General features: G+C 44.2%; 1 protein-coding gene across 1 annotated transcript in view; it reads left to right on the top strand.

Annotated features, from left to right (window-relative positions):
* The window catches only part of LOC114685273 (liprin-beta-2-like), a 162,284-nt gene that overhangs the window by 87,311 nt on the left and 62,958 nt on the right, over positions 1-12,015 (top strand). The window contains 1 exon segment of the mRNA XM_037204360.1: positions 8,728-8,820. Within this exon segment, the coding sequence (XP_037060255.1) occupies positions 8,728-8,820 (93 nt within the window).

Below are 12,015 nucleotides of genomic sequence, written 5' to 3'. Positions count from 1 at the left end.
TTGCTATACAAAGAAGTTTCTTTGATAAAGGAAGAGAGCTACTTTTATCTATGGGTATAAAGGTAGGTTTTTAGGATATAGTTGGGAATTAATATTGGTTTAGATAATTGACAGTAGTAGGTTTTTCTCTTAGTTCTATGGCCTCAGCAGCTGACCAGGTTTCAGTACCAGGCAGGCATTCCCTAAGGTCTATATTTTCTATTTTTAAAGGCTTACATGGAGTGATTGTATTTGGTACCTTTCTTTATTTTTTCTCTGACAAAATACCTGTTACAAGCCATTTAAGGGTGGAAGAACTTCTCTTGGCTCACAGTTTGAGGGTGTCATCCATCATGGCAGGGACGGCCTGGCAGTAGGAGAATGACGTAGCTGGAAACACTGTATCTAAAGTCAGGAAGCAGGGAGAGATGAGTGTCATCTATAATGATTACAGTTAGAATGTCAGTAGCTGCCAATAACAAGTAACAAATGCCTGAATTGGGAGGCCGGGGAGATGGCTCAATGGCTAATCAGGCTGTCAATGAAAGCTTGAGGACTTGAGATCAGGTTACAAGAACTCACATAAAAAGCCCCTTTCTGCTTTTTATTCTGTCCGGGACCCCCAGCCCATGGAATGGTGCTGCCCACAGTTAGGTAGGGTGGGTCTTCCTTCCTCAGTTAACCCATTCTGGGAACTTCGTCACAGACATGCCAGAGATGTATCTCCAGAGTGATTCTATTCCCTGTGGAGCTGATAGTATTAGTCATTCTAGTGGTACTTTTGAGCTTCAGCTGTAGTTTTAGTGGCTTTGACATTTCTCCTGAAGCCCTATGCCTAGCACTTGTGGCTCACTGACACTTGGTCTTTGGAATTTGACATGCCCTCATGTCTAGGCAGCCTGGAAGTAATAACTTTTTTTTTTTTTTTTACTTTCACATTCATCTAAAAGCATAACTTATCTAAGTGGCTAATGAAGAAAGAATCAAGCATAGTAGTACGTGCTTGTAATTCCAGCATTCTGGGAGATGAGGCATGTTGTGGGTAGCCATTCCAGCTTTGACCTGGAAGCTACTCTGTCACCAAGTTCAGTCAAGTTCAGCACTGGCAGTAGTCTCCTGGGTGTGTCAATCAAGGAATGATGAAGAACTGCTCTCACCCAGCATCCCAGAGAATGTACCAGAGTATGTATCTAATGAAGGCTGTGCTCTCCCAGTAGATACTGGGCAGGTTATAGCAGCCATCCATGTTCTTGGGATTCTGTTATGCCCCAGCCATGTCATCAAGCACTCAAATGCTGCCCAGAACTCCAGGAAGAGCTGTGCATAACTAGCTATCCCTTCCTTGGCCAGGATTCAGTAGAGGTGGCAGGCTAGGAACAAGCAAACATAGAATCTGATGAGCCACTATGGTTAGTGATGGCTTTTAAGAGGCTTCTGGGGATGGATTCAGCTAGCCTAATGTCTAAATTGGAACAGAGTGAAACTCAGATTTTTTTTTTTTTTTTGAAGTGTGCTAGAGGCTAGAAGATGATGTTGTTAGATGTCTTGCTCTCTATTTGGTTCATCCACCTTGTTTCCTTGAGGTGGCATCCTCCCTGAACCTGGAGCTCATAGGCTTTATCTAGGCTGGTGGCCAGCAAGCTCCAGCAATCTTCCTGTCTCCATTCTACCCCTGCCTCTGAGAGCTGGCGTTGTAGGTATGTGCTCAGCCTTTCCTTGCTTTTTATATGAGTTCTGGGGATTTGAACTCAGGCCCTCATGTTTTCATGGAAAACTGGATTTCCATGAACCATCCCCCAGCCCCTCAAATTTAGGCTTTTGTGACTATTGAAATTCTTTCTGTATTCATTATAAACATGTATGTAGCACAGAGTACTTAGAGTGCACAGCAAAATAATTGTAAAAAGGAAAAACTTGTGGCTATGAAGATCTGACTCAAACCACAGGCACCTTATTGGGGCAATGGAAAAGTGAACATGCCTTCAGCTGTGTGTGCCAAAGGTGTGACTCTACTCCTGTTGGCCAACGTGCATTTTGTGTGGTCAGTCAGGCTCTTCTTAGTTTTCCAGCCTGAAAACATTTTGGTTATTGTTCTGTGTGTTGTTTGCACAGATCTTTATAGATACTTCTTAGATGTGTACTGATCAGAAATACTGCCTCGTGTTCTCTTGAACAAAATGGGGGAGTTAATTAAAACTCTCAGGAGTGGGAATTAACTGCTTCTAACTGAACCTTGGTCTCTGGGCTTAGAAAGAGCCATGTAAATGATTTCCATATCCTTCTGGGCATCCAAAGGCTGTTTATAACACTAGGAATTGCAAAAGCATCCTGCTTTGAAAAGCATTGTGTGCTTCTAGTCTCACAAATTTTTATGTATGTAGACCTAGCTAGCCCTCACTGCTGCTCTGTGGGCAACCGTTTTTTAACTGAATGAACTGGATGCCTGAGATGAGGTGACCTGCCTGAGGTGGCAACCTGGCTCTTCAAACTTTTGGTTTTTCCTCTGACAGCTCAGGGGGATGCTGTAGAAACTCTGTAAATGAATGTTGAAGCCCCCAGCAACATATTAGGGTTCTCTGCCTTGAAGTCCAGTTGGATAATGAATGGGGCCCAGAGAACCTGCAGCGTTGAGTCTCCCAGCTCCCAGACCTGTGAACAGCTGTGTGGGACATATACATTCTTTCAACCAAGCCTCTTAAATAGGTAGGCTTATATTCTTATTTACCTACCGTTGTACACATCCCATTTCATCTTTACCTTTTGGATTTCAGTTTCTGTTTATTTCGTGTTTTCTTTTATATTCTTTTTCTTTATCCCACCCCGCCCTAGTACTTGCCCCTGGGTCAGTTTATTCTTGTATTCATCTCTTGTCTTCACCTTCCTGGAGGCAGACAGGTGGTGGATAGAGAGCCACACACAAAGGAGACTCACTGCCCTTTTAATCACAGCACATCCCACACAGACACACCCTGAGCCACACATTAGCCCTTGATATGATAATCCTAGTATCCTGGTTTTAACTACAGTCGGTTTAGAACTGACTGCCTGGTTTTAAAAATTGCCAGTCTAAGCAGATCAAGCAAGGGAAGGCAGAATTCCTTTGTAATTCAGTACTATATGCAAATTGCAGGAATTCTTTCCTGTAATCTGTTTCCAGAGGAATAAACTTCAGTGATCATGCTAAGACAAGGCTTTTTGGTCACAAATAGCAGAAATTCAGTTTGATCTAGTTCAAGCCTAGATAGGACTGACAGGAAGGCTCAGTATATATCTCTGCTTTTAGACAGCATAGACCAGGGAAGATGCTATCCTGGTTTGGGGATGATTCTCATTCATTTTCTCTCTCTCTTGCTCCTCCCTTTGTCCCTTCTTCTCTTCTGTCATTATTGTGTCCTCTCTTTCCCACCTTTTTTCTTCCCCCCTTCCTTTTCTTTTGTGCATGTTCGTTGTATCACTCATGACTCTTGGCTACAATATAAGTGATGATCTTGGCCCACTCTGGACAAGTGATAATTCCATTAAGGAAGGGTTGAGAAGGATCCTCTGCCAAGAGTAATTAATTCGAGCTTTCTTCATTTCTTTCCTTAGCAAAACAACAAGGAGGAAGTTGAATAGTCTGGGGTTCTCACATGTGTGAGGTTTCTTTTTGGAGACCTAAGTATCTCCTGATAGGCTCATCACTAACTAAAAATGTAGGAAGCCATTTTATTTCTTGAATCTGCCTTTAACTTTTCAGGGTTTCTGTGCAGGAGGAACTTATTGAGAGTAAACACTTGGGAGCTGGAGAGTTGGCTCAGTGGTTTCTTAACATGTGCTCTTGCAAATGACCTCGGTTTGATTCCCAGCACCTGCATGGCAGCTCACGACTATTTGTAACTCCAGTTCCAGGGCACCTTGACACCCTCTTCTGATCTCTGTGGGCACCAGGCATGCACATGGTGCATAGACATCCGTACAGACATAATACTCTAACACATAAAAAGTCAATAAATTAAACAAATAATTCTTTTTTAAAAAAGGATAAACATCTCAAAGCCCCAAGGAGAGATGTGAGGGATTTAATAATAGCATGTTAGGTCAGTGTTCTTGTATAGACCCAAACTTCACTTTATGCAGATACTACTACTCCTGCTGGATCTTGATAGCCAGTTACGTCTCTTTTAAACACACATAGGCTTCTCTCCATCCCTTGACTGCTCTTCTAATAGTTGAGGCTGATTAACTATCAGGAAACATCACAAGATCCCCAACCAAAAAACACCATCCATGGCACTACATCTTCATAAAGCCTGTCATACTGGTGTTCAGAGACAGCCCACCCTTAGGCTATTGATTGCAGAAGCTATGTGTTTGTTAGGCCTGCTCAACTCCAGTGGTGGTGGCCAGTCCTATAGAAAATGGGATGACCTTTAAGAGTCAAAGGAATGTGTTGTTCCTGTTCCCGAGGACTTTGGGAAGGTGTTGAAATGACAGCTCTTGTTCTCATTTTGTACTTTGCTTCTGAGAGATTTGAGTTTTTTGTTTTTTAAAAGATTTTTAAAATTGTAATTTTTTTGTGTATGTGTGAGTGTCTGCACCAAAGTCTGTGTACCACATGAGTGAAGGGGCCCGTGGAGGCCAGAAAGGGTTGGCAGATCTCCTAGACCTGCAGTTATAAAAGGTACTGAACCTCTTGATGTTGGTGCAGGGAAATGAACCTGGGTCCTCTACAAGAGCAGCAAGTGCTGTTAACCACTGAGCCATCTCTCTAGCCCCTGGGATTTGAATTTTAAAGGATGGACAAAGGATGTCTTTGGAGAGTCATGCTTTGAAAGGAACAAATGTGGTTGTTTTGTCTTTAACTGTGATAGTGAAATTTTACAAGTTCTTGATGACCAACATACAAGACATCTTTAGAGACCCTTCACTCCTTGTTCCAGTTCAGTTCTGTGATATGAGGGAGATAGTGTGTTTCACTGTGGCATTCCTTAGTTAAAATGCAAGGGATGTAGGAATGTTCTTCCATGGACCAAGCTTCGTACAGATCACATGCTCTCCCTCGTCCCAATAATTTTAGATAGCTACCTTGACTTAGAGTATTAAGACAGTTTTAACTGTTGACATTTATTTATTTATTTATTTATTTATTTATTTATTTCCTGTGCACACACCATGGTGCACATAGAGCAAAGAACAACTTTCAAGAGTCAGGGTTCCTGCATTTTACCACGTGGGTCCGAAGGGGCTCAGCAGCAGGAACTTGTGCCCCTTGAGCCACCTTGTCAGTCCAAGAAGAAGGATTTTTAAGAAACTCAACTATTATGGCTAAAGTTCTGTTGGCCTTTTATCTCATCCATGCCCTTCTCCCAGAAGAAAATACTGTGAAAAGACTGTGAGGTAACCTTCTAGAAGCGTCTCTGTTTCCCCACACATAGGTAAATAGCTGTGGAATTGTGTGGCATTTCATCATCATGCCACGGCCACTTTTGTAGCTTGCTTTGTTCAAGACCCATTTAGTATTTCTATGCTAGGCATAAATATGAGCCTCATGTTGTGGATGCTGCAAGTAAGTGGTCCATATTATGGACAAACTATCTTTTGTTTAACTACTCCCCTAGAGACACTTTCCAACTGTGAGACTAGTCACACAGTCAATAAAACAATACAAAAACCAAATTTGATAGTTGAGCTGTCCCTGAATTAATCCCCCCAAACAGAAAGCATACTAATTTACTACATAGTAACTTGAGCATGATCTACTTGCTCTATAGTTCTTCATCTGTGACATTCATTTCACAAGTTCCTAGGATGAAATAGATGAATGACTGTGTGGAAAGTGCTCTAAGCAGTGCCTGGCTTCTGTCGAATGCTGTGTAAATGCTTGCTGTGTGCTGAGGGTGCTGTGCTTGGACAATACTGTGTTGATCTCACAGAACTGCTGTGACCTTTGCTGTGTGTGTTATCCTTCTGTCTATTTTGTAAGCATCTCAGGAAAGCAATGAGTTTTACTGAGCTCTGTTTACAGTATCATCATAGATGTGGTTTATCCCAATACATAAAGTCTCTCTGTGAAAGCAAGAGCAATTCCTTTCTTGCCCAGGAATAGGTAGACCTCTCCTAAGTAGTCAGTTTGATTTTCTAGAACTGACCTATCTGCCAGAATCTCACTATGTAGCCCAGGCTACCCTCATGTGATCCTCCTTACTTAGCCTCCTAGCCTCCTGTGTGTTCATCTTTTAACACATTAAGCTCCTTCTTCTTCTACTGGCCTGCTAGAATGGAGCCTGCACCATCAGCATTTCCTACTGTGTGCTATGAACTCTGTGGCAGGCATTTTTCTGAACTTAGGACTCTAACTTCTTACCATAACTTTTGGGTCAGTTAGTACAAATGGCTGCTGCAGTGGGTGACTATATAGGCAGACCTTGTATTATCCTGTGGGACTGGTTTGAATGAGCTTTGTTATTAACTCAGCTGGTAGCTACTGTTCCCAGAAACCACCAAAAGTCTAGATGGAAGAGTAGCTGTGGAAGAACCACCTGTATGAGAACCACCCCACCTGCATAGGTTTCCTAAGTCTCTCACTGTCAGGGGTTAGAGTTCAGGCATGGCATCCGTGGTGCAAACATAGTGTGGGAGAGTAAGAGCTTCTGTTTATGGATGGGGGTATGGGGCACACCTAAGGAAATCACAGGAAGATGCAGGAGCAAAGGCAGAGAGAATGAGGCAGGATCTGGGTATCATGAAAATTGGATATGGTGGTACATGCCTGTGATCCCAGTACTTGGGAGGCTAAGGAAGGATTGTTATGAGTTCAAGGTCAGCTTGGGCTACATGGTGAGGTAAAGGCCAGACTGAGATACATGGTTAAACCCTGTCTCACACAAAACAAAAATGATGTTGCAAAGGGAACATAAAATTGTAGCAGTTACTGCAGGGGCAGACCATAAATAACTGAATACAGCACAGTGGCCATGGGGACTTGCTGGAGTCTTATGGTCAAATCTGCCCTTTAGCCCTTGGCCTTCTCTTATCCAACTAACTGTAGGACAAGTTGTGATTCTACAGCTGGACAGTGTCATTTATAAATAATGATGGTTTTGACCTTGAAATCTGATATGCATTGTCATTTGGGAGACTAGCTGCTTTCCTCTCTGTCTTCTGAAAACCCCCATTTATTTTGAGCCCTTCCACGGGAGAATGTGTCCTGCTCCTAAGAGTTGTCTCTTACCGGTTCAGAAAAATAAATGCTGGTTTAACCCACCTCTGGATGCTAGAGGAGAGTCTGCCATGGCAGTACCTGGATATTAACTACTCTAGCAACAGTAAACTGCTATCCACAAAGAAGCCATTGGTGATTGTGAAGGCCCTTTGTCTATGGCATGAAAGAGATTCTGTCACAGAGGATGAGATGGTGCAGGCTTGAGCTGGACTGGAAGGAAAGGCAGTGGTGTCACCAGGTGCCATGAGCCATCTCAACTATGCCTGGCACAGCTGTCTGGGAAGTGCCCCAGGCTCAGCCCACTACTGTCCCTTCCACAGAAACCCAGTGCTCTCTCTAGTGAGGCTCCAATTTACAAAATGCTTATTCCTCATGCTGTTCTTGGATGGGAGTGCCTCTGTCACTTGCCCATCACCTGGAATGAAGGGCAAAGGAGGTGCTTCTCCTCACGCACAGAGGTTGGAGAGCTTATTCTGGTAGCTGAAATGTGGGAGATAAGCTTCATGATAAGATGGGCCCACCCTGGGCCTCTCTGACCTGCCCATTTGCACAATTGTGCTTTTCTCTGGTGATAAACACCTCCCTCAGGAATTGATCATTGACCAGCCCAGATTATCAGGATAACAACTTTCCCACTAAGCAGTGAGATCTAGTCTTTCAGACCAGCAACCCTCTGCATGGCTGCTTGTGGACCCCTGGTTTCAGCCTTTTATTTGGCATGGAGGAAGTGAGCACTGGTGGGCTGGGGGCCAGTTTTGTGCCATTCGGAGCTCCTACCTCACTCCCTCTCAAATCAGGTTAGGCAAACCCTAGAAAGTGACAGCTCCTGTGTCTGTCTGGCTCAGGAGTCTGTCGTGCTCTGGCCGTTTTGCACCTCCTCTCTTTTCTTTTCTAGTTCCTAGTTACTTTACATTTACTATTTTCCCTGTTTCACTCTTTGAGATCCTCTGGGTGTTATTTGTTTAGATTCCTGTCAAAATTGTGCCATTGAAGCTTACTGCTCTCTGCTGAGCACTGCTGAAATGTGGTGTAAGGCAATGCTCTCGTCATGACTGGGTTTGGGGTGGACCTTGCAGTTGGTTTTCTCAGTTCTCCATTTGACTGTTTAGGATGCAGTGAATCTGCAGAAATCTAGCAGAAAAGGTTGAGGATTCCAAGACTGTTGTCCCACTTTTTCCCACATATATGCTTGGCAAGTGGTGTTGACTCTAGTCTTCTTCCAGAGCAGACCCTTCATAGGCTGTGTCTCCAGCTGAACCAGACCCAGCATGCCCCCAGCCAATCAGGTCAAGCCCTGCTGGTTGGTTGGAAGCTCTTTTGAGGCCCTTCCAGCCAAGGGTGAGGTCATCAGGGGTGGTTTCACCATCTTCTAGGACACACCTTGTAGTGGCATGTAGTCTGGTCCTCTGGGCTGTCTTGAAATCAGGTTTCCTGTTTTGGGTTTGCACATAGCATCGCCAAAACTGTCCTTATAAATGACATACATTTGGAAGTGGGCAGTGTTTTTTTTCTAGGCCTTTAAGTGTGTTCTTTCCCCCCCTCCTCAGTCCCAGGTAAATCACCACACGGCTGCTAGTAATGAAACCTATCAGGAACGCCTGGCCCGGCTAGAAGGAGATAAAGAGTCCCTCATACTCCAGGTGAGTCCTCTTGCTCCATAGCTTCCCCAGGAAAGGGAGGCACAGGGGTAGTCCTCTGTTGGCAAGTGTTGTTAGGTTCTGAATCCTTCATTTATCTTGTGCTTCCAAGCATCTCTCTTTGCACACTATAAACCCCTGTGGGCAGGCTGAGACTAGGTATTAGCAATGAGCAAACTGGGGCCAGTCATCTGGGAGCCTGTAAGTCTGCTGAGGGAGATGAGTGCATCCTTTGTCACTAGTAAAACTGAACCTTGAGAGACACAGGCCTCAGGCAGCATGCTAATGGAATCCCGTCCATGAGTCTGAAGCTGGATCCAGACGGATCACTTGGATGCCAGATCCCCTGCTCTGGTAGCATGGGCTAGGCCTTCGCTGGCTCTCTTACTCTGTTAGAGGGGAGCAGAGATTTGAAACTTCTCACAGAAAAAGGACACCAAAACAGCCTCTTGCTTTCAAAAGTCAGTGTTCCTTGGTTGGCCACCACATTGGGTGTTCTCCAGAGAGCCGCTCTGCAGCAGGACCTCTTTGCTGTGTTGTCCTCAAATGCACAGCTACATTTAGCAAGCAGGTATTCAGTGTCTGCTCTGCATCACATCCGAATTGATGGTTTGGAGAATGCAGAGATCAATGTTCTAATATCAGCTTCTTAAAAAGCTTGAAGGGACAAATAACAAAATGAATGGAAACACATGAACTATGAACCAAAGGCTGAGGGGCCCCCAACTGGATCAGGCCCTCTGAATAGGTGAGACAGTTGATTGGCTTGATCTGTCTGGGAGGCATCGAGGCAGTGGTACCAGGTCCTGGGCTTGTTGCATGAGATAGCTGTTTGAAACCTGGGACTTATACAGGGACACTTGGCTCAATCTGGGAGGAGGGGACTGGACCTGCCTGGACTGAGTCTATCAGGTCGATCTCAGTCCTCGGGGGTGGCCTTGATCTGGAGGTGGTGGGAATGGGGGGTGGGCTGGGGGGAAGGGGAGGGGGCAGGAAGGGGAGAACAAGGGAATCTGTGGCTGTTATGTAGAACTGAATAGTATTGTAAAATAAAATAAAAAAAAAAAAAAAAAAGCTTGAAGGGAGGTGAATATGTCTGGTGATGGAGGCTGGGGGTGCAGTCTTTAGAGTTCTTTCCTAGCATGCATGAAGCCCTTGGATTCCATCCCCGGTACATTGGGATTGTGCACACCTGTAATCCCTGTGTTTGGGAGGTGGAAACAGGAGGTCCAGAAATTTAAAGTTGGTTTGAGGCCAAGCACATGAGACAGCCCCCCTCCCCGACCTGAACATAAAAATGGCTTGTGCTGAAATGGAGGAAGGATAGCAGGGGGAAGTGGGGTCTGGTGTTGTCCCCAAGGTGTAGCCCTTAGTTTGGAGCACGAGAGATTGTGAATGAGATGGAGGTATGCTTATTTCTTTCTCATTTTATTTTATGTTTATATTTTATTTTAAAAACATAGGATTAATCAATTCCTTTAGAAACTGGAAATTCTGAGCATTTCAAGAAGTTGATTAGGTTAACTTCTTGTCCTTTGGTTATGTATCTCTCACCTCCTTTAAATAATTGAGCTCATGCCGAACATAGAATTTTATAGGCTAGTTTTATTCTTTATTTGCTTCATGATCTTTCCCCTTCTTTCCTTCTTCCTTCCCTCCCTCCCGTCTTCCCTCCTTTCCTCTCACTCTCTTTCTTTCTATCTTTCTTCCTTTCTTTCTTTCATGTTATTCTGCCTGCACATATGACTGTATGAGGGTATCAGATCCTCTGGAACTGGAATTACAGACGGCTGTGAGCTGCCATGTGGATGCTGGGAATTGAACCTGGGTCTTCTTGAAAAATCAGTGCTCTTAAGCACTGAGCCATCTCTCCAGCTCCTTCATTGACTTTTTGAATAATTAAATCATTATAAAATAATTGACTATCAGATTTGTCAGATACTGGTTTTAGATCCTGTGGGTGTAGCAGTGAATAAGATGGAGAGAGAGTGCACAAACCCAAACTAATACCTAAAATACTTCAGGTAGTGATAAGTACCATGGAGAAAAATAAATCCAGATAAGAGTGTGCAGACAAGAGCTCCAGGCAGGAGGGAGGGAATCACAGATACCTGGAGGAGTGCATTCCAGGCAAAAGAACTGGTCAGCCCAGCCCACCCACAGAGATGGAAGTATCCTTGGTGTGCAGACAGAACAGCAGGGGGCTGTTGTGGCTGGAGTCCCTGGAAAAAAGGGGTGGAAGTCCCCTTTGAGGGGGTAGCAGGGGCCTGCTTTTATAGCACAGGTTCCTTGAAGAATGGACAGTTTGAAACTTCATCCCCAAGACATGATTCATGAAATGACAATCCAATTTAGAACTGTGTAGCAAGCAGTATGAAATTGCAAACTTTTGAACCAGGTCCGTCCATGATTGAAACAACACATAGCTATTTTGAGGGGATTACAATTAATAAAAAAGTCCAATGTAATAATGCCGCCTTTCACAGCCATTTCTGTTCTTACCAAATTCTTGACTAATCCCTGTTTAAATAATCCAAACACAATTGGGGAGCTGTTGCATAATAAAGGTGAAAGTTGACCCTCATGGTTTCTGTTCCACCAGGAGCTGTGGGCAACTTCTTGCTTCTGCCCTGTTCAGTAGTGGCCCGTGGAGCTGGTTCTGTGATTCTCATCAGGGCACAGCCTTTTGCAAAATCCACAGTGCGGTTGAGTCAGACTGAATGAGTTGGAGCCCTTGACCCAGAATAAAGTTTTCTGGGTCTATTTGTAGAAGAACAAGATTAGTTTCTGTCCCCTCCTAGTACCTAAAATTATGTTTAGTATAAGACTGAAAAGTATTTGTTCTTACGAAATGAAGATAGGATTCTGAAATCTTAGTGTCAGTTTCCTTACCTCCTGAGTCACAATAGAGTTGACCTGAAGCTCAGAAGACCCCTGTAGCCCTTTGTCTTTGGCCTCCTGTACAGGTGACCTATGACCTGGCCTACTCCACAAACCCCCACCAGCACATGGTCCCTAAGTGTAGTACAGCTTTATAAATTTTAATCCTTGTAGTGGCCAGCCACAAAACACCTTCCCAAAACAGAAACCCTGAAGTCCAGGAAGTACAATAATTCCCCCAGAGTCCCACTCTCTTGAAAGTGTAGTTATTAGTTGAAAAGACTAGTGCTGTTGATAGTATTCAGGAACAAGGATCAA

Source organism: Peromyscus leucopus, chromosome 1 (assembly GCF_004664715.2).
Source record: "Peromyscus leucopus breed LL Stock chromosome 1, UCI_PerLeu_2.1, whole genome shotgun sequence".
Taxonomy (NCBI): domain Eukaryota; kingdom Metazoa; phylum Chordata; class Mammalia; order Rodentia; family Cricetidae; genus Peromyscus; species Peromyscus leucopus.
This window is presented reverse-complemented; position numbering and strand designations above follow the sequence as displayed.